This window comes from Neoarius graeffei, chromosome 12, assembly GCF_027579695.1.
Source record: "Neoarius graeffei isolate fNeoGra1 chromosome 12, fNeoGra1.pri, whole genome shotgun sequence".
Classification (NCBI taxonomy): domain Eukaryota; kingdom Metazoa; phylum Chordata; class Actinopteri; order Siluriformes; family Ariidae; genus Neoarius; species Neoarius graeffei.
The window spans coordinates 12,450,638-12,473,819 of NC_083580.1; the positions used below are offsets into that span (position 1 = coordinate 12,450,638).

General features: G+C 38.9%; 1 protein-coding gene across 1 annotated transcript; it reads left to right on the forward strand.

The window, feature by feature from the left end:
- The first annotated feature begins 2,505 nt into the window (after window positions 1-2,505).
- Window positions 2,506-7,851, forward strand: LOC132894869 (glutamine synthetase-like). Its single transcript, XM_060934992.1, has 6 exons — window positions 2,506-2,686; window positions 3,792-3,953; window positions 4,040-4,186; window positions 4,448-4,575; window positions 7,233-7,432; window positions 7,518-7,851. Exons 1-6 carry the CDS (start codon window positions 2,515-2,517, stop codon window positions 7,849-7,851), a joined length of 1,143 nt encoding a protein of 380 aa, XP_060790975.1. The 5' UTR covers window positions 2,506-2,514.
- Window positions 7,852-23,182: the final 15,331 nt, after the last annotated feature.

The following is a 23,182-nucleotide window of genomic DNA, read 5'->3' on the forward strand; positions in this document are numbered from 1 at the left end:
CCACTACGCCTAGTAATTTCCACCACCCCATTTCTTTTTAAACAAATAGTTACAAAACTCTAATCACTCATTAAAAACATCTGCATAATTTATGAGGTAATGTTCCACTTCAAGTAAAAACACAAGTAGTTACTCCTTGAAGTGTATCTAACCATTCCAGTGTTATATCTCAGGTTGTGGTGGACGTAAGATTCGTGCTTGGTCCTCATCACAATTAATTTTCCTAATCCATAAATTCATGGGAATTACAATATAGGCATAAACTGCTAAAACTATATATGAAATTGGTCTTCCAGTGAAAAGAAATGATGTGTATCATACTTTTTTAAAATAAATGACAAATATTTACATGTGATGGAAATTACATTTGTGCAAGGGGAGTCGGGAAATCTGTTAAAAATCACCAACTTGTCTTAGAATATCAGTGTGTTCTCTTATGAACCATCAAACTAGACTAGTTGTGTTTACCTATCCCAGTGTGACAATTTATATTTTCACACTTTTTTCCCCTTCAAGTTCACAAGGCCAATAGTGCCCATAGTTAAAGAATCACCCATACATATTACATTTAGCAGACACTCTTATCCAGAGTAACATACAACATCCCCAGAGCAGTTGAGGGTTCAATGCCTTGCTCAAAGGCATTTCAGCTATTACTATTAGTCCAGGGAATTGAACCAGCAATCTTTTGCTGCTAAAGCTGCTTCTCTAACCATTAGACCATTGCTTTACCCTATGCAAAAAACTTTTTATTCTCATCCATGTAAATTCAACACTGTTTAGTTACAACAGTTTACTGTCAGACAAACCAGATGCAATACAATCAGAACAGTGACAATATGATAATACACATATGCATAATGTACACACAAATCTATTTAGTTTTCCCATTGACTGAGAACTAAAAAAGATAATGTTGGTTCAGCTGAAGCAGCACTGTTGCCTTCACCATGGCTCACCTCTCAATCAGCATTTCCTACAAATTATACCCTTGTTTATTTGTGAAGTCAAGCTGGACTGGACTTAATGAACAGTTCCGTCCCTCGGTGGCCCCGCTGGGTGTCCATGCCTCGCTTTGCAATAAAACTGAGCTCTCCCATTACTCTCAGTGTATAACCTGTAATTGTGTGCTGAATTAGGTGAATAACTGACCTCAGCAAATTAGAGTAATTTGTATTTCAGCAGATGGTCATGCATCAGTGATTGTTGTTCCCCAAATGGATTAATGGTGACTGGAGAACCCAGCTAGGGTTTGTCTTGTGTAAAGGCAGATATGTCGCAAGTTTTTAAATTAGCTAACATACTGTATTGCACAAAATGGGTCAGATATTTGGTCAAAGGAAGAAATGAGACATACACAAAAAAAAAAATTAGTTTGGGTTGGCTTTGAATACGCTCTCAAATTCACTTAAATAAGCAGTAATGAACCTGCAGTAGGTGTGGCTTGCTTTTTTTTTTTTACACCACAGGCAACATTTAAATGCAGGATTCAGAATCTTAGTCAGGTTTGGTTGTTGCATTTGAGTCCAGTTCACAAGAAGGAGCATCCCAAACAAATCTTATCCTCGTAAAGTAAGTCTCCTTTGTGTGTTGAGAATGCACTTATTTTCATATATTTATGCATAAATATGTTCTCATTTTGTTGAAAATAATATTTTTTGTCTGTCCTAGGTATTTAGTGTTCTATGTATGATTACCTCTGCCAACGTTATTGGAGGAGGTTATGCTTTCACCTCTGTTTGTTTGTTTGTCTGTTCCCAGTGTAACTCAAAAAGAAGTGAACAGATTTTGAAGAAATTTTGAGAAAATATGAGCCATGGAACAATTGATTAGATTTTGATGCAAATCTGAGTATGTATGTGGATCCAGAATCCAGATATGTATGCAGATCCAGGATTTTTTTCCTTTGCTGTTTCGAACATAAGTCAAAAAGTAGTGAATGGATTTTGATGAAGTTTTGAGGAAAGGTGGACCATGAACCAAGGAACAATTGATTAGATTTTGATGCAAATCCAAATATGTGGCTTGATGGAAGTAGGCACTCTACCAAGTGCCTTTCTAGTTTGTTTAATTATTTGTAAGCACTTGATTTTTTTTTTAGCTTGCTAACTATTAAAACGTATTATACTACACCACTACACCAGTTCTGGAATCTGATTGGTCAGAAAGGGTTAATTATTATTATTTTTTATATAACAGAATAGGCTTATATTAATGGACTTGTTCTAATATGTTATTATTTCAATGATAGATGTGTCATGTAACCTAAGACATGCTGTCATTTAAAAACAATCAACTTCAAGGTTTGTAATAAAAATTCCAGTTTGTGTTAGACCACATCACGCCACCACATGCTTCCCCATAACAGCATATCCTATCATCGTTCCAAAATGCAAAGAATTTGCCAAATTAAATGGCGCTACTTTCCTTGCTTAGTGTTTCAAGCATTTTGTTTTTACAGAATCTCTGTGCTTTCCTCATTTTCAGTTTACTACAACTGTCACCGGTGCTGCCATGTCATCCTCCTTGTCTGTTAGCTCTCAGTTAAATAAGGTGCTGCGCTCCTACTACCTCAGCCTTCCTCAGGGAGGTCTCTGTCAGGTCACCTATGTTTGGATCGATGGATCTGGGGAGGGCCTTCGGACCAAAACCCGAACCTTGGAGTCGGAACCCGGAAGCATTAAGGGTATCACAAGAACATAGTCTGAAATTATGCTCTCACTGAGAATTATTTTCTGGACCCTAACAACAAAAAAAGACTAAACTTACTGTTCTATCAGTTGGACAATGTGTGTTTAGTCAAGCGATTCAATCCGAGGACTTTTTTTTGTGGAAAATAGAATGATAGAGTAAATAACCCACCTCTTTTGCATTCATTATACTCATGACTGGATTTCCAGCTGCATGATTCTACAGTCTGGGCTAGAAAGAAATCAGCCCCAGCCTCACTTCTTGTTATGTTCGGTTCCACAAAAGTTTTAACAGCATTTTTAACAGCAAATAATATGACACCAAAGACAACACCCTATTGATATCTCTTTTTAACCTTTGAAAGATATGGTGGCTTAGCTTTTCCATGTATACAAGTTGTCTCTGGGTGGCACGGTGGTGTAGTGGTTAGCGCTGTCGCCTCACAGCAAGAAGGTCCTGGGTTCGAGCCCCGTGGCCGGCGAGGGCCTTTCTGTGTGGAGTTTGCATGTTCTCCCCGTGTCCGCGTGGGTTTCCTCCGGGTGCTCCGGTTTCCCCCACAGTCCAAAGACATGCAGGTTAGGTTAACTGGTGACTCTAAATTGACCATAGGTGTGAATGTGAGTGTGAATGGTTGTCTGTGTCTATGTGTCAGCCCTGTGATGACCTGGCGACTTGTCCAGGGTGTACCCCGCCTTTCGCCCGTAGTCAGCTGGGATAGGCTCCAGCTTGCCTGCGACCCTGTAGAAGGATAAAGCGGCTAGAGGAGATGAGATGAGACAAGTTGTCTCTGAGACAGGGGTGAATGTATTTATTTTGGAAATTTGTACATTGTAATTGTGATTGAGTTTTTGTTCAAGTACATTCTTACAACAAAAATTAATGGAAGAAACCCTGAACTTTACATTTACATTTAAAAATTCCCCATCAAATCAAATACCAAAGACCTATTGTTACATTTACAACGTATTTGTTGAAACCTTCAAGAAGGACTTTACTTCAACACAAGAAGCTATACTTCAACCAGTGTATTATTTGCTATTTGATAAGTACTTATGCTATGGTAAGGAATTAATATTTTACACTGCTGAATATTGTGATAGATATTCCAGAGTGGACCTTTGACGGCTCTAGTACATACCAGGCTGGGATTACTGACAGCGACATGATTCTTGTTCCAGTGTGTATGTTCAGAGACCCTTTCACTCTGGACCCCAACAAACTGGTGCTCTGTGAGGTGCTCAAGTACAACCGCAAACCTGCAGGTATAGTCAAAGTTATCCCATTTGATTAATGGTTGGTTTTATTATTGATTTTTAAAAAATGTATTTTGATTTATATTCATGTGTAGACACTAATCATCGACATGTCTGTAAGAAGATTATGGAGAAGGTGAAGGACTTCCATCCATGGTTTGGGATGGAGCAGGAGTATACTCTGCTGGGTATAGATGGACATCCTTACGCCTGGCCAACAAACGGTTACCCCAAACCACAGGGTGAAAAATTAAGTTGATGTTAGAGTGCTGATTTAGATAAAATGCTTGGACATTTTATGATGAAATACCAAAACATTGTGCTTGTCCTCATTATCCTAACAGCTGTTCACACGTTTTATTGTGTTATAGGTAAAGCTGGAAAAGCTTAGACACAAAGTATACTGTAGCTTTTGAATCAGAACCTGTGCCAAATGTTTCTGTCTATATAAATATTACATGCAGAAGTCTTTTCATGTTTTTTTTCCCTTATCTCTTTATCAGGTCCATATTATTGTGGTGTGGGTGCAGATAAGGCCTATGGCAGAGACATTGTAGAGTGTCACTATAAAGCGTGCATTTATGCAGGCATCAAAATTTGTGGTGTCAATGCGGAGGTGAAGCCCTCTCAGGTAATTTCCAAATTCCGTTCATTCCATTCATTGTGGGTCGTATTCAGTGTTGAGGTGGGGATTTAATACCACAATTGCACACGTTGATATTCAGGCTTCAGACATAACTACAGATGTAAGCACTATTCAGAATTTACATGAGTTGCACACATGGGGCAGAGTTTGTTCCTGAGAAAGCATGGCATCTCCGTTCATTGTTACGCAGACGATAGTCAGATATATGTGCCACTGAAGAAAAAAAAATGCTTTCTCCCTCACACCACTTCTGTCATGTCTCGAAGACATCAAGGCCTGGATGGCCTTGAACTTTTTAAATTTTAATGAAAATAAAACAGAAGTGATGGTGTTTGGCCCCAGCGGCTCTTGTGAACCCTTGCCCGTTGATTTGGGCCCTTTGGCAGACTATGTAAAGCCACTGTCTGCCCTTTGGCAGATTATGTAAAGCCACTGTCCATCTTAAAACCCAAGTCACAAACTTGGGTTTTAAGATGGACAGTGATTTTAAATTGGATCGGCAAATTAGTTCCGTAGTGAAGTGTAGCTTCTTTCAAATTAGGCAGCTGGCAAAGGTGAAGCCTTTCCTTGCACAAACACACTTTGAGACAGTAATCCACGCCTTCATAACATCTCGGCTGGATTACTGTAATGCACTTTATTTTGGAATTAGCCAGTCCTCCCTCGCACGTCTCCAGCTGGTGCAAAATGCAGCCACTCACCTCCTAACTGGAGCACGTAAGAGGGAGCACATAACTCCCATCCTGGCCTCCCTCCACTGGCTGCCTGTGCATTTTAGAGTCCATTTTAAGATTCTTTTATTTGTTTTTAAGTCTTTAAATGGTCTCGCCCCCCCCCCCTTACCTCTCTGAGCTCCTTCAACCCTACGCTCCTGCTCGGTGCCTCAGGTCAGCTGACTTGCTGCTCCTGGAGGTACCGAGGTCCAAACGGAAGCTCAGAGGGGACAGAGCTTTCTCCATTGCTGCTCCAAAATTATGGAACGAGCTACCATTGCACATTAGGCAAGCTTCCTCACTGTCCATTTTTAAAACTAGTCTTAAAACCCATTTTTACTCCTTGGCTTTTAACTCTGCATGAGACTCTGCTTTTGTTTTAGTGTTTTTATGGTTTGCTTTTATTTATTGTTTTATTGTTTCTAATTGCTTTTAAAAACAATGAAACAACTGTTTGACTGTCTGTTTTTATTTATTTCATTGCTTTTAATTGTTTTATGTCTTTTATGTACAGCACCTTGTTTTCAACTATGGTTGTTTTAAAGTGCTATATAAATAAAGTTGAGTTGAGTTGAGAAAGTTGAGTTTGTATAAAAGTGAGGTGTGTCTCAGTTACACGTGAGTCTGACTTTCAAAATAATGTGCTGGGTCAAGTGCTATTTTGATAAGCTATTGAATAATGATGGTGAAGACTTGTTAAATTGTAAAATATTGTTCAGTTAAACCAAATTTGCACTTATTCATGTGATAATTATAATTAGGATCATTCATGCAGAAATAAATTATCAATATATTATTAGATTTAGAGTTTATTTCAATGTTTACCAGCTTCTCATTTATATATCATCGTATTATTTGCACTTTTTAGCTCATCCGGCCGTAGGCCACGCGTCATTTGTCATCGTCGTCCGTCCACAATTTACAAAAATTGCTACTCCTCCTACAGGATTGACTGGATTTCGATCAAACTCACATACAATGTTCCCCAGGTGGGTGTGCATAAAAGATGTCAAGATGGTGGCGCCACCTGATATATTTACGTCTGAAATTTTTGGGTGACTCATCACATTAAACGCTACTCTTCGTAAACTGCTGGAACGTTTTCACTGAAACTCATCCAGAAGACTCTAAAGACATATTCCAACAAGAGTTGTTCACTAGGTGGTGCCACCTACCATGGATGAGGCTACAGAGGGGTCACGTGCAATTTCACGAAAATCGCTACTCCTCCTACAGGAGTGATCAGCTTTTGATAAAACTCATATGGAATGTTCCCCACATTGGTATGTATAAAAGTTGTCAAGATGGTGTTACTGCCTGTCATATTTAACATTTTATGGGTGTCTGAAAATTTTGGGTGACTCGTCAGACCAAACACTACCGTTCATAAACTGCTAGGATGTTTTCACTGAAGCTCAACCCGGAAGACTCTAAAGACATATTCCAGCAAGAATTGCTCACCAGATGGTGCCACTTGTTATGGATGCGGCTACACAGGGGTCCTATGCAATTTCACAAAAATCGCTACTCCTCCCACAGGATTGATCGGATTTCAAACTCACAAACAGCAACAGTGGCCAGTATGAGCTACAGCCTCATTGAGGCTATTTTTTATTTTTCATAAAAGAAAAACATTTCCTTCTTTAGTCATGTTTCTTATCCTTGATTTATTTGGGGTTTAAAAGTAAGTTCTTGTATTTAAAGGTGGTAGCCTCAATGCTGTTGAAAAACCAGGTTTCAAGAAAAATCTGAATGAATAGCCCAGAAAATCAACTCAAGCACATGTGTAGCACAAATTCGCATTTCTGAATATGCTCTTTCTCACAGAAATATCAATAAAACTTTGGGCCAAATCTCAATACAGCCTTTTGAACATGTGGAAGGTTCAAAGATACACAGTGCTGAACATTTTTACTTGTCTCTATACAGTGGGAGTTCCAGGTGGGTCCATGTGAAGGAATTGAAGTAGGAGATCATCTGTGGATGGCGCGCTTCCTATTGCACAGGATATGTGAAGACTTTGGTGTCATCGCCACTCTGGACCCAAAACCCATCCCAGGGAACTGGAATGGAGCTGGCTGCCACACTAATTTCAGCACTGAGGCCACTAGAGCAGAAGGAGGGCTTGAGTGAGTACATTTTTTTTACACTGAAATGCAAACACAAAGAGGTATGTCATTATGCATGTCCTTGTGTTTCTTTCCACTATTTTAGGCATATTGAGAAGTTCATAGAAAAATTACGTGCACGTCATGTCCAGCACATCAGAGTCTCAGATCCTCATGGTGGTCAGGACAACAAGAGGAGACTCACAGGCTTTAACGAGACCTCCAACATTCATGAGTTCTCAGCTGCAGTAGCTAATCGTGGAGTCAGCATCCGTATCCCCCTGCAGGTTGGCCAGGCTAAGCGTGGCTATTTGGAGGATCGCCGGCCTGCCGCCAACTGTGACCCATATGTTGTGACCGGAGCTTTTGCTCGGACCTGTCTAATGGAGGAAGATGAGGAAAATATCTTAAATGATCTGGATATTAATGATTTGGAGTAAAACACTTCAAATATCACTAATAAACATGGTCCTATGTTACTGGATGTTTTAGATGCATTGATTTGAATATGTATACTGTATACATTAGATAATAGAGTCATGATATTTAAAATATACTCCTATAAATAAGAAATGAAATGATACACAAGCTATTTATTGGGATGCAAGATGTTCCATGTACAGTTGTGGTCAAAAGTTTACATACAGTGACATGAATGTTATCTTGGATATGAATGTCATGGCAATATTTGGGCTTTCAGTAATTTCTTTGAGCTGTTCTTTTTCTGTGGCAGAATGTACAGCATACATCTTTAATTAAAAAAAACACTCGAATTTGATGCACAAGTTTTAATTTTCTTTGGGTTTTCTGAAATCAACACAGGGTCAAAATTATACATATAGGGTCAAAAATATACACACAGTACACCTAATATTTGGGTAAATGTCTCTTTGCAAGCTTCACCTTGACCAAACATTTTCGTTTACCATGAACAAGCTTCTGGCAGAATTCTGGTTGGATAGATCATGACTCTTCATGGTAGAATTGGTAGAGTTCAAATAAAAAAAAATCTTTCTTGGCATGGACTTGACTGAAAAGCATGGTCCATATATTTTCAACAGGGTTGAAGTGAGGACTTGTTTTTAGCTTAATGTTTACCTGCTTTATCCTCCACAACCAGTTCTGATGAGTGTTTGGGTTCAATGTCCTGTTGTAACTCCCAAGTCCCAAATCATGTTCAAGTTTCTGATGGTTTATGCTGAAGAATTCTGAGGTAGTCCTCCTTCTTCATTATTCCATCCACTTTGTGCAATGAACCGGTTCCATTGGCTGTAAAACAGCCCCAGAGCATGATGATTCTACCACCACCACCAGCTGGTACAGTGTCCCTCTGTACGTGGTGGTCATTGTGGCCAAACAACTCAATCTTTGTCTCATCTGACCATACAGCTATCCTCCAGAAGGCTTTTTCTTTGTCCGTGTGGTCAGCTTCAAACTTTAGTTAAGCTTGAAGGTGTCAATTTTGGAGCAGGGGGTTATTTTGTGGATAGCAGCCTCTTAGTCCATGGTGATCTGAACTGTAGACAGTGATCCATCAGCTTCCAGTTCATGGCAGGGCTGTGCCATGGTGGTTCCCAGGTTGTTCCTGACCATCCAAACCAATTTCCTTTCAGCTGAGGTTGACAGTTTGGGTTTTCTTGAAGCAAAGTGGCTTGGCAAAGTGACTACACCTCACAATGACTTGGATACAATTGTTTGAACTGATCTTGGAATTTGCAGTTGTTTAGAAATGGCTCCAAGAGACATTCTGGAGTTGTGTATATCTGCGATTCTCTTTCTCAGATCTGCACTGAGCTCCTTGGACTTCCCCATTTTACTGTGTGTTGGTCAATCCAATGAGTGCTGTAAACAAACTATTTTTATGAAGGCACAGAGAAGCTACCAGCTGTCATCAATCATAATCACTAACAGGAAGTTAAGAGACCTCAGCCTTGGCAAGATAAGAGACATTTGGGAAGTTTCAGCACCTCTGAATTAATAATCTAAGTGAGCGTATGTAAATTTTTGACCTTGTATGTATAATTTTGACCCTGTGTTGATTTCAGAAAACCCAAAAAAATTAAAACTTGTTCACCAAATTCTAGTGGGTTTTTTTTAAATTAAAGATATATGCTGTACATTCTGCCACAGAAAAAGAACAGTTCAAAGAAATTACTGAAAACCCAAATATTGCCATGACATTCGTATCCAAGATGACATTCATGTCACTGTATGTAAACTTCTGACCACAACTGTACATAATTATACCAGTGTCTGTTTAGCTCTGTACAATGCAACTCTGTAAAAATGTGGAATAATGCAATCCTGAAAATGTCTGGGAAAACTGTGGCATTAACAGTGGTATAACATAAGTTTGGCTTGCATTGTATATTAAGCTGAAGAAATTCTTGTTATTCTGCTAGGATGATTAAATACAAAGGAATCTATGAATTATTCAAAGCTTATCCTCCTTGAGTAAGTGTATATACGTCTATATGGAAAGCAATGATGGAAGAAACAAAGCAGGGAAACAATAAATAGTCAAGTCAAGTCAAGTTTATCTGTATAGCACTTTTAACAACAGACATTGTCACAAAGCAGCTTTACAGAAAATTAAAGACTTTAAACATGAGCTAATTTTATCCCTAATTTTCCCCCAATGACCAAGCCTGTGGCGACAGTGGCAAGGAAAATTCCCTCAGATGACACCAGGAAGAAACCTTGAGAGGAACCAGACTCAAAAGGGAACCCATCCTCATCTGGGTAATAACAGATAGTGTGATTATAAATAACTTGCTTCTATAACTGTGTCCTCTATAGTCGCAAAGTATAACTGTGTAACCAGAGACATCATTATAGTTTTAAGATGAAGTCTGTTTTGTTGAAGTTATCAACTGTTCATTGATGGAAACTTGAGCGCAAAACTGTTCATGACAACTGTAGTCTTAAAGTTAGCATGTCAACTGTAGTCTTCAGACATAGATGTATTACTGTAAGGGTCCAGAGCCATCTCTGTGCAACTGTCCATATGGGGCCATCCTCCACAGGAGCAGTGGGATGAGACTCCAGCAAGACGTAGGGCATCAGGATGGATCAGGCGAGTCCGAGGAGCAGAAGAGGTCAGCATCACTGGTGTCTCAGGATTGACATGTAACTCAACAGAGAGGGACAGACAGAGGGAAGGGACAGGGGGCAAAATAATTATTCATGAAAAGCCATCCCTCCAAATGAATGTACCAAAAAAAAAAACCCTCACAGCATACACTAAAATATTTTACTGCAAGTTTTACAGTAATTAACTGGCAGCCTGGGTTGGCAACAAGGGTAGCTTAGCTTGACAAGGATAAATCAGGTGCTGAATATGAATGAATAAATGATTTTTGTACAGTTTAGATCATTTCCAGCACATCATAATCTCTGACCCTTTTACTGGTCAGATCAACCAAATGAGACTCAGTAAGATCTCCAACATCCACCATTCTCACCTACAGATTACATGTGAAGTCAGCATCCAAATCCCTTTGCTTTTTTTGTGACTATTTAACAAATAGTACCTTGGTACTATGGCACCGTAATATGGTGCCACCCAGTACCCAGCAACATACAGTATAGTAATCCAAGCAACACTCACCCAACAATACTGGTGACCAGACAGGCACAAGATACTCATTTAAAAATTCCATCTTAGCCTTCTGGACCAAGCTATTATTTATTTTTGGGTTCATCCTCATGTCAGAATGAGGGTGGAATGAGGTCTCGGGTAGTAACCAAAGCAGACCAACCAGGAACTAACCTCTCTACCACAATGGCCAAGCTGATGTCACGTTCTCCCAACTGTTTTACTGCATAGAAACATAATAGTCATCAAATCACAATACAACTAACCTGATAACCTTTGTGGATAGTCATTTTCCTAAATTTGAAGAATCTGTGGGCAGTATGGTGGTGCAGTGGTTAGCACTGTCGCCTCACAGCAAGAAGATTCTGGGTTTGAACCTTATGGCCAATGGGAGCCTTTCTGTGTGGAGTTTGCATGTTCTCCCCGTGTCTGTGTGGGTTTCCTCTGGGTGCTCCAGTTTCCCCCACAGTCCAAAGACATTCGGTTAGACTAACTGGCTACTCTAAATTGTCCATAGGGGTACAGCCTAGGTGGTCACCTCAGTCGTTTCAGCTTGATGAACCACTGTGAACAGGCCCCCAGGCCTAAAGACTGAGGGTTGGCTTGCGCAAGCTGACTCCCACGTCAAACACATGTAGCGCAAGCAGGAAATTGTTACCTTTCCACTGATGTTCAAAATTGAATAAAACTACCACATAAGAATCTGTATGTGCTGTATGTCCTAACCTGAACCAAATATGGACCAGAATCTCTGTAGAAGAATATTCTAGAGCCCTAGAATTTGGTACACTTATCCATCTTGTCAAGTAAAAGTTATTTGGTGTCTCATCCTCTGGGATGAGATTTAAAAACATTCCAGTTTTGTCCAGGTTGGATCACTCCCAAAAGGTCTTTTTTAATAATAATTCTTCCATCTGGACATTCACAACAACTTGTCCAAGTTTGTGTAATATTAGGCATATGTAAATTTTTGACCATTTCTTGGCCAAGAGATGTTTTGTGCAAGCACACAAGAAACAAATCTGTTGTTGTTGTTTTCTTTCTCTCTCTGATCTTCTTCCCACCACAGTAAGCATTTTGAAAAGGCCAAAGAGAAAAAAATACACATGCATAATATCTATTACATCAGAGTCTCTAATCCCCACAGCAGTCAGGACAACCAGAAAAGGGTTCAACAGTGGCGAACTGTGGCATCAGCAATCTCATTCTCTGCACCACAAACACTACTACCAAATGTGACTCATATTCATACGCTATTGTTCAGACTTATGGAGTGTAATGGAGGTTAAAAGAGCAGAAAGACATCATAACATGAATATCAATAGATAAAACACACTAAATGCATTGGGGGCAATAACTAAATAACTACAGGATAAGAACAGGATGCTTGTTTCGATATCAGCTTTGTGGTCTGTTTCAGAATGTGATAATCTGATGCGTCTAGATTTAGGTTTAAATTTCAGTGCAAATGCAAAATTTAAAAAAATGTTCACTTCGATAAAAATATACAGTACTGTGCAAACGTCTTAGGCACATGTAAAGAAATGCTGTCTTGGCTTAAAAATAATTAGTCAGAAGGCAGATCGCGAAAAGATGCTTATTTTTCATTTTCGCTAAACGTTCGGGGTAGAAGCAGGAAACGCAGCTTAAAATCTTCGTCTTGGGGCACTGATTAAGAATATTGCTGTTTCCATCTCGAAATTTTGCGATTTTGGGTTTTAACGGGGTTTTCTTACCAGGCGCACGCTTGTCCTGCATGGAAACGAGGCTGGAATTTAAAATACAGGAAAGACAAACAAATATGCTATAAAAATGCCGGGAATTGAGTTCATTTCTTTTTTGTGTACAACTAAGATAATATTTATCTTTTAAAAAAAGGTTTTAGTCACGTGATCAGAAGCTGCTGCGTTTCGTCGAAAGAAAGAAGGGGAACAGCCAATGAATATCGAAGTGATTCCAAAATCAGACAGACGCTTGGATTTACAGGTACCAACAGAGCTGCATGAACTTAACGAGATCAATCTTGAAAACAAAAAGCCAGAACCATAATTAGAGCATCCGGTTGTGGAGGAATGGTTTCAACCTGACAAAGAATTAATCGATGAGCCACATAAGAAAGAACTTGCTTGGATTCTCAGTCGCTTAGTTCGACAACAACCTGGAATTCAGGAGATACCTGGCTGGTCTGGTTTTAATCAGGTTTTGTCCAGTGATACATCGCAGGCGACAATAGTTGGCCCCCTTCCCATCTTGAATGCCCCCGCGCACGAGTTTGAGACTCTGTGGACCATAGTACAGAGATGTAAGGCAATGACAAGAATCAGAAATAGCAAATACACGGTTATCACTATGGATGAAGGCTTATACAATAAAGCTAAGATGCTTCAGTGGGTGAGGACAGCTGAGCTCAAGGATGTGATACTCATTCTCGGAGGGTTCCACACCCAAATGACTTTCACTAAGGTCATTGGAAAGTATTTGGAATCATCTGGGATGGCCGACATGTGGGCAGAAAGCGAGGTCTATGGAGAGACAACGGCTTCAAACATATTGAAGGGAAAGAATTGGAATCGCGTAGTCCGTGCTCATAAACTAAGCTATGAAGCTCTTTGGAGGATCCTCTGGCCTATGCTGATCAAGTGGGCACAGGAAAAAGGGACAGGTACTTCACTTAACCTTCATCCTACCAAGTGGGGTCCATCTGGACCCCGCACCTATATGTTTGTTTGCCATTTTAAAAATATGTGACATACTGCCTCACCGTTTTATGAATTTGTCGGAATTTATGTCTTAATTAAAACACTAAAGCACTGGAAGATCAGCTTTTTGCATTGTGAAGATATAATTAATTTGTTACTGGGGTCCAACCGGACCCCAGAGTAAAGTTTATCTGTCTTTCATTTTATAATTGAATAGCACACTGAAAGTTAACTTCTTTTATTTCTTTTATGTTCCATAATGAAACTACCAAGGCATTCCTTCTTGGGGTCCGTGTGGACCCCACTGCTGCAATAAGCACAGGCTGCAAAACAAAAGCCCTAAATAATTTTACAATTACTTTTTTGTTTTAAATTCTGTAAGAAAAGACCTAAGTTGTAATCCAGAATGTTTTACAGCTGCATGAGCTGCAAAAATCATGTATATAATGCCAATTTTTTTGTGGCACTATAATTTGCTACGTGTGCTAGTTATTGCAATATTATTGCAATGTTATTGCATTTATAATACATCATTGATATTCAGCCATAGTGGATTTTGTTCTTCAATAAAGTTATGTCTGTTTGCTGCATTGAATTGGTTCTTACTGCATTGATTTCAAGGTATTCCCTCCTGGGGTCCATACGGACCCCGCCTGGTAGTTTGCGTATGTAAAATTGGCTGGTAGAATGAAGGTTAAGTGTGTTCTTTATGCCTTGGGCCCTTTAGTGTATTGCTGTTATTAATACAAGATGTTCTGAACAAAACTTATCTGGTGATTTTGTCTTTATAAGCTTTAATTTTAAAGAAAAGTATTGGGGTCCAAACGGACCCCACATGGTAAAGATTAAGGTGTAAAATAGCATGGTAGGATGAGGGCTAAAGTTATTTGAAACCAAAGATCATAAAAACAGTCATTATCTTTTTCATGTTTATTTATCACTAATCAATAATTGATTATTTTAACAGGTGAAGACAGAACGCTGGAAGAGCTCTCAGCCAAGCTGGTGAATGATTTTCCAACAAGGTGTGACCAGTCTGATCTCTGATCTCAGAGTGACTTTACTCTCAGCTAATTGATGAAGTTGGTCAAGTTCGTGAAATCGTCCAGCAATTTGATGAAACTCATAACGATGATTCTACTTTCCGTTTCTGGAGGCAGTACATGCACTTAGTGTCCATTCTGCTAAGGTTTACCAGAGCTTTAAGGGAAGGAGATTGGAATCTTTACTTGACATCCTTTTCTGAGATGCTTCCATGGTTTGCTGCGTTTGATCATTTTAACTACACAAGGTGGGGTCTTGCATTTTTAACAGATATGCAGATGCTTCCCCAGACAGCACCAGAAGTGCACAATGGCTTCTCAAGAGGGGACTTTGAAACAAAAGAAACCGACAACACTTTCAGCCAGATTTCCGATGATCAAGCCCTAGAGCATGTCAACAGATGTGGCAAAGTTGCTGGAGGGCTTGTCGGCATCACTCGCTCCGACTCTGCCAGAGATCGTTGGTGTCTCACATACAGTGAAAGAGCCAAGTTATCTAAGGATACAAAAGCAATGCTTGGTGTTGTCGAGAAGCACGATGGTCACAGTCATAAAGATCTTGGCAAAGCAAGAATGCGACAAGATGAAGAAGATGTCTTAAAGCTTGTAACACATTTCACAAAGTATGATGTCTTCCGCTTGATGGAAAACCTAGTCGCTGTCACAACCAGAGATGTGGCAAGCACAGAAATCAAGCAGGATCTTCTGTGTGCCGGAGAAATCGGAAAAAAGATTGTCAAGGAGTTCATACAAGAAAGGCTTATATATGATATGACAAGCCAATTTTTTGGTATCGGTAAACAAATTGCGTGGAAATCCTTCGACGGCCGTTGTCCAAAGCTGCTAGAGCGCCTTGGTGATGAAAGCCCCCCTGATGCTAGCGTGCTTGCTGATGCTGAGGCATTTGTCTGTCAGCTCTATAACAAAGGCATGGAAGGAGTTCAAATCAACAAGGCGAGAGCCTAGATATTTCGCAAAACAAAACGAAGCCTTGATTCCCTTCCTCCAACACAAGATGCTTTGTATCTCCATATAAAGCAAGTCAATCACCAAGTCCTTATATGGAAAAGAGCTCTTCAACCTTATCCTTTGGTCCCGAGTCCAGACGGCAATGGATGGTTCCTTAACGAAGAAGAGATTCTAAAGCCCAAGTTGATTAGTCAGGAAGAAATTTCCACATCGTGTTTGGAGATAGCGTATTGTGGTTGCACACATCAAGGCAGTTGCTGTGCAAATCGAAGATGCACTTGTGTTCGATTGTCACTTCTTTGTTCGAAGGCATGCAAATGAGGAGATTTTTGCAGAAACACCCAGAATGTCTCGTCCGAAGAGGAAGAGGAGCAAGATTAGTAACATTTGTTTGATAGCTAAATTAGTTTTTAAGCAAGAAGTGAATTGAAAAAGAGCGTACTCACATGTTTTTGCCCTTATTTGGCAGTTTGTGCTGTTTGATAATGATGTCAGGTTATTGAGCCTCGTTTTCATGTTTGAACGAGGACGGCATTCTGGTACCAATAGCATAGCAAGATATCACCGTTATGGTTTATCTGTATAATTGAGACCTTTCTTTTTAATAAATAATGATGTGTCTATTTAATCTATTATAATTGACTCTATCCCATCACGTGACACAGACTTTTTAGTCACGTGACCACCATAAAGAATAATTTCAAGAAGCGAATAAAGTGACTATTGCATGTTAATATTTTTATGCACTTATTTACTTGTTTTTTTCTACGTTTTAACCAAAAATTCTGATTTTTGTGATATTTGAAGTTCAGCCTCATTTCCATGCTGCAGGAGCGAGCGCCTGGCAAGAAAACCCCGCTAAAACCGAAAATCGCAAAATTTCGAGATGGAAACAGCAGTATTCTTAATCAGTGCCCCAAGGTGAAGATTTTAAGCTATGTTTCCTGCTTCTACCCTGAATGTTTAGCGAAAATCACTTTTTCGTGATCTGCCTCCTGACTAAATGAAATGAAATGTTTCAACATAAAAAAAAACTATAAACAGCAGTAAGCCATAATAAATGAAACAAATTCAATATTTGGTGTCATATGACTCTTTGCTTAAAAAAAAGTAGTCTTAGGTACAGTGAGTGCAGTTTTATAAGGAAATGAGCTGTAGATTTTACTGAGCATCTTACGGAACCAGCCACAGTTCTTCTGGACACTTTGACTGTCACAATCACTTCTTAATGTTGCACCAAAACCCAGCAGCCTTCATTATATTTTCTTTTTTAATCTGAAATGTGCTCTCTTATGGAATATGCTGCTCAGATACAAACTTTTTTCCCCTGTAACGTTTAATTTTGTGCTGGAAAACAAACGTTTGGAATTCTAAAATGTTTTTGTACTGACTTGATAATGTAGAAGTCATAAAATAGAAATCTGTAACAAAATTTGTATGAAAAAAATAGAATGCCTAAGACTTTTGCACAGTACTTTATATATATTTATTCTATCCACATTCACTGGATATGAGCAATCACGTGCTCTGATTGGCTACTCTACTACTAGGCTATCAGCCCATATACTGTGAGTAGAGAAAAACAAAATGGCGGAGCGTGTTGCTGAACCAACCAAGGACAAAATAAAAACTCTACTTGAAAACAAACCCCCCCAAAAATAAGAAAATAAAAAGCAACAAAATATTGAATGAAAGTATTTGATGGTAGGAGCATACCTTTTTTATTTTTCAAGAATTATTATTATAGCATTTTTTCACAAATTGCTACTGTCATTTCGCCCGTTTGTTTACATTCTAAGCGGAAATGATTTTGTTGGATGTTTTGTATAAAGTTTTTATTTACCAAATTTTCAAAAAATTAAAATAAATACACTCTGTTTCTCAAAATCCACTGAATTTTGATAAAATAAAACAGTTATTCCACTCAATCTCATCCTGAATGGCTTATAGCCAACTCGTTGCTACACGCCTTGTCGGCTATCAGCTCATGTACGATTCAATTTCATGGAATAACTGTATATATATATATATATATATATATATATATATATATATATATATATATATATATATATGTGTGTGTGTGTGTGTGTGTGTGTGTGTGTGGTGTGTGTGTGTAAGGCAGGTAAGGTACCGGTAGTCACAAGGATTTGGATTTTATTCTGTAAACTGCAAGCGACATATCATTTTTCAGCAAATATCACAAGGGGGCAGCACATCCAAGCACTGAATCTTGAGGACCCTTGACTCACAAGAAAACAATCACTGTTGATAATATTCTTAATAATCTCATCTCATCTCATTATCTCTAGCCGCTTTATCCTGTTCTACAGGGTCGCAGGCAAGCTGGAGCCTATCCCAGCTGACTACGGGCAAAAGGCGCGGTACACCCTGGACAAGTCTCCAGGTCATCACAGGGCTGACACATAGACACAGACAACCATTCACACTCATAGTCAATTTAGAGTCACCAGTTAACCTAACTTGCATGTCTTTGGACTGTGGGGGAAACCGAAGCACCCGGAGGAAACCCACGCGGACACGGGGAGAACATGCAAACTCCGCACAGAAAGGCCCTTGCCGGCCACAGGGCTCGAACCCGGACCTTCTAGCTGTGAGGCGACAGCGCTAACCACTGTGCCACCCATTCTTAATAATAATAATAATAATTATTATTATTATTATTAAACTCACCATTTAAGTGTGGGTTGGGGTTCATAACATGACATCATGTAATTCTGTTGTACAACCCTGATTCCAAAAAAGTTGGGACAAAGTACAAATTGTAAATAAAAATGGAATGCAATGATGTGGAAGTTTCAAAATTCCATGTTTTATTCAGAATAGAACATAGATGACATATCAAATGTTTAAACTGAGAAAATGTATCATTTAAAGAGAAAAATTAGGTGATTTTAAATTTCATGAGAACAACACATCTCAATGGGACAAGGCCATGTTTACCACTGTGAGACATCCCCTTTTCTCTTTACAACAGTCTGTAAACGTCTGGGGACTGAGGAGACAAGTTGTTCAAGTTTAGGGATAGGAATTTTAACCCATTCTTGTCTAATGTAGGATTCTAGTTGCTCAACTGTCTTAGGTCTTTTTTGTCGTATCTTCCGTTTTATGATGCGCCAAATGTTTTCTATGGGTGAAAGATCTGGACTGCAGGCTGGCCAGTTCAGTACCCGGACCCTTCTTCTACGCAGCCATGATGCTGTAATTGATGCAGTATGTGGTTTGGCATTGTCATGTTGGAAAATGCAAGGTCTTCCCTGAAAGAGACGTCGTCTGGATGGGAGCATATGTTGCTCTAGAACCTGGATATACCTTTCAGCATTGATGGTGTCTTTCCAGATGTGTAAGCTGCCCATGCCACATGCACTAATGCAACCCCATACCATCAGAGATGCAGGCTTCTGAACTGAGCGCTGATAGCAACTTGGGTCGTCCTTCTCCTCTTTAGTCTGAATGACACGGCGTCCCTGATTTCCATAAAGAACTTCAAATTTTGATTCGCCTGACCACAGAACAGTTTTCCACTTTGCCACAGTCCATTTTAAATGAGCCTTGGCCCAGAGAAGATGTCTGCGCTTCTGGATCATGTTTAGATACGGCTTCTTCTTTGAACTATAGAGTTTTAGCTGGCAATGGTGGATGGCACGGTGAATTGTGTTTACAGATAATGTTCTCTGGAAATATTCCTGAGCGCATTTTGTGATTTCCAATACAGAAGCATGCCTGTATGTGATGCAGTGCTGTCTAACGGCCCGAAGATCACGGGCACCCAGTATGGTTTTCTGGTCTTGACCCTTACGCACAGAGATTCTTCCAGATTCTCTGAATCTTTTGATGATATTATGCACTGTAGATGATGATACCTGTATGTTCAAACTCTTTGCAATTTTACACTGTCGAACTCCTTTCTGATATTGCTCCACTATTTGTTGGTGCAGAATTAGGGGGATTGGTGATCCTCTTCCCATCTTTACTTCTGAGAGCCGCTGCCACTCCAAGATGCTCTTTTTATACCCAGTCATGTTAATGACCCACTCCCACTTGACCTAATGAGTTGCAGTTTGGTCCTCCAGCTGTTCCTTTTTTGTACCTTTAACTTTTCCAGCCTCTTATTGCCCCTGTCCCAACTTTTTTGAGATGTGTTGCTGTCATGAAATTTCAAATGAGCCAGTATTTGGCATGAAATTTCAAAATGTCTCACTTTCGACATTTGATATGTTGTCTATGTTCTATTGTGAATACAATATCAGTTTTTGAGATTTGTAAATTATTGCATTCCATTTTTATTTACAATTTGTACTTTGTCCCAAGGCGGCACGGTGGTGTAGTGGTTAGCGCTGTCGCCTCACAGCAAGAAGCTCCTGGGTTCGAGCCCGGCGGCTGATGAGGGCCTTTCTGTGTGGAGTTTGCATGTTCTCCCTGTGGGTTTCCTCTGGGTGCTCTGGTTTTCCCCCACAGTCCAAAGAAGTGCAGGTTAGGCTAATTGGTGGCTCTAAATTGACCGTAGGTGTGAATGTGAGTGTGGATGGTTGTTTGTCTCTGTGTCAGCCTTGCAATGACCTGGCAACTTGTCCAGGGTGTACCCTGCCTCTCGCCCATAGCCAGCTGGGATAGGCTCCAGCTTGCCTGCGACCCTGCAGGACAGGATAAGCGGCTACAGATGATGGATATGATGTGCTTTCTTATCCTATTTTAGTCTATCCTTGGCAAAACCTCTTGGTCTCTTTTTGACAGAAGGAACATCAGCTTGTGTTCAATTATACTGACAACTAGTTTGTTCAAGCCATTGCACAAATATATGTGTTTTGTAAGTTGACATTAATTTAAAGCTACAGCCCTGTAGAGCATTTGTCAACATTCTGGTTTGAACAATCAAACACTCTGGTTAAAGTATTTTTCATGTGCAAATCAGAGATCCAGTGATCCGTCAGATTTTTTAAAATGTATTCCCTGATGTTAAATTTGCATCTCATATCAAAAAGATTTTAAAGGTTATAAGCAGGCAAGGCAGTCACAATTTGGATTTTAATATGTAATCTAGCAAGGTATACATATTATCACTCTCTATAATATAATGGGATTTTTTTCCTTTTCGTGTAGACTTAGTGCAAGTCAGCCATAGTTATATTTTGCAACATAATAATAATAATAATAATAATAATAATAATTTTAGATGTGCCAGTTACACACTGGTATACATCCGTATACATATCAGTCAATCTAAATTTAGACTTCAGATTTGAAATTGGTCTTGGGACAAAATCAAATTCTGATTATATTTCAACACACCATGATTGTAGTATGCCTTGCACTGCATTTATACAAACCCGATAAACACATGATATGTCACAATTCAAGATTATGTTGCTTTAATGTTCTCAGAATAAGCTTCTGTTATCATGCCAATGAAACCCAGAGAAAATAAAAAACTGTTGGAGTGCTCTCTTGTGTTTTGCTACCTTCTATCACATCAGTAGTACTGCAAAGGCCAAAATTACAGTAAGGATAAACAAACAGTGCAATTGTGCAGTCTGGATCAGATCAGATCAGAAATAGGCTTCCACTAAGGATGAACCTCACTCCTTTTTCTCCATCCAATTTCCACGGGATGTTGGTGAAGGGTGCTGGAGATTATAACCTTCAGAATTATAAATGCCTGCGGATGACTTGAATTAGATGTCATTTGCTGTCCTTTCTGTGCTCCCTTGGCTCGAACTGAACAGGACTACATAAACCAGGCCTGCTGGAGAGACAAACTGCCGCTGTCAAAATTCCCAGCAGATTGGAGACTGTTTAAAAAAAATATGGGTGAGGGTTAAAAATCCATCATGGTTGTCATTTAATTTATCTGTAACAGTGACGTGTGAAGTGAAGTGTTTGCTATCTTGTGTACGTGTGGAGGTAAAGGTCAGAAAGAAAGAACTGTTTTGTTTTGCTTTATTTTATTTCTAATGAACTTATTGCATTATTACACTCTTAGAAAAAAATGAGCAGTGGCTCCCAAAGTGAGATCCATGTTGCAAAGCACGGCAGCAAAACCGTGACATAAATCTCTGTATGCCACTCATGAGGAAATTGATGAATTGTTTTGATAAATTTTGGTACTTTTTGTTTGTGAATGTGTCTATATAATAAAAAGAAAATCACATGTTGGCTTGAAGATGTGAAGTTTATCTTCTCATGTTGAAAAACTCACATTTTTCACACAAAATACATCATGAATCTGAGTGACATTTAAATCATATTGGCTGGCTTTTTTTCATGGTATATCAGATATATTCCATTCAGCTAGCATGATATTGAACGAGTCAAAGACAAGTAGCTGAATGGACTATTTCTGATATACCATGAAAAAAATCACCAGCCATTATTATTATTATTATTATTATTATTATTATTATATACACATTCCTTTTGGATGTTCAACGCGTCTTTCTCTTTCAAAATTCTCTCAAAATCTTCCGTATTTAATGAAGCAAACCTGGCGGCCATGTTTGTTTACAAATTGTCACAGTCGCTCGCTAACGCGGGAGTTTTACGTCTCTGATGTGCGACGTCATGTTGTCTTGACCGCCATGGAATATTGTAAACTATATTCAATGCTCATTTTCCATTGGGTAGAGTGATGTAATACATGTAGGATAAGCAATATGCTAACAATATTGCATGTTATCAAACCAAATGAATGAAACCCGCTAGAACGGAATAGAACACTTGTTTTTATTCCATCGAAAAGTGTCATGTATGTATAATATTTCCTGATATTTCACTCTGATGATGTCACTCCCAGTGTTTTCTTGCTGACTGGACATGTGTTGTCAAAATGGCAAATCGGTTCAAAATTAAAATTCTTTTGATTAACTTGTGCATTTTTTCATAAACTTCATATCTTTGTGCCACCGTGTAATATCCTATATATAGAGAATGTTGATACAATGGCACAAATCACAAATTGGCATTATATATATATATATATATATATATATATATATATATATATATATATATATAGAGAGAGAGAGAGAGAGAGAGAGAGAGAGAGAGAGAGAGAGAGATGTATATTAGCCTGTTTAACTGGTCACTTGAATTGAACAGATTTAATCTAAACCTCATCAAAAACCTCAAAGAAACTGTATTTTTTATTTCTGTATTTTTTATGTCTATAAATAATGCCAACTTAGACCTAATGACCTAATATGGTCTGTTGGTTGAAAGTTAAGCAAGAAAAACCTCTGTTCCAATAAATACCCAAGATATTATTGTACACATTTAAATAATGAGATATTTCACTAGCTTCATAATGTTCATTAAAATCATAATAAAAATATGCTCACAGGGTCAATGAAATTATTTTACTGAAACCCCCCCCCCAAAAAAAAAAAAAAAAAAAAAAATTTTGAGAACCCCTGCTCTGGGAATGTACATGTGCAAAAGTTTGTAC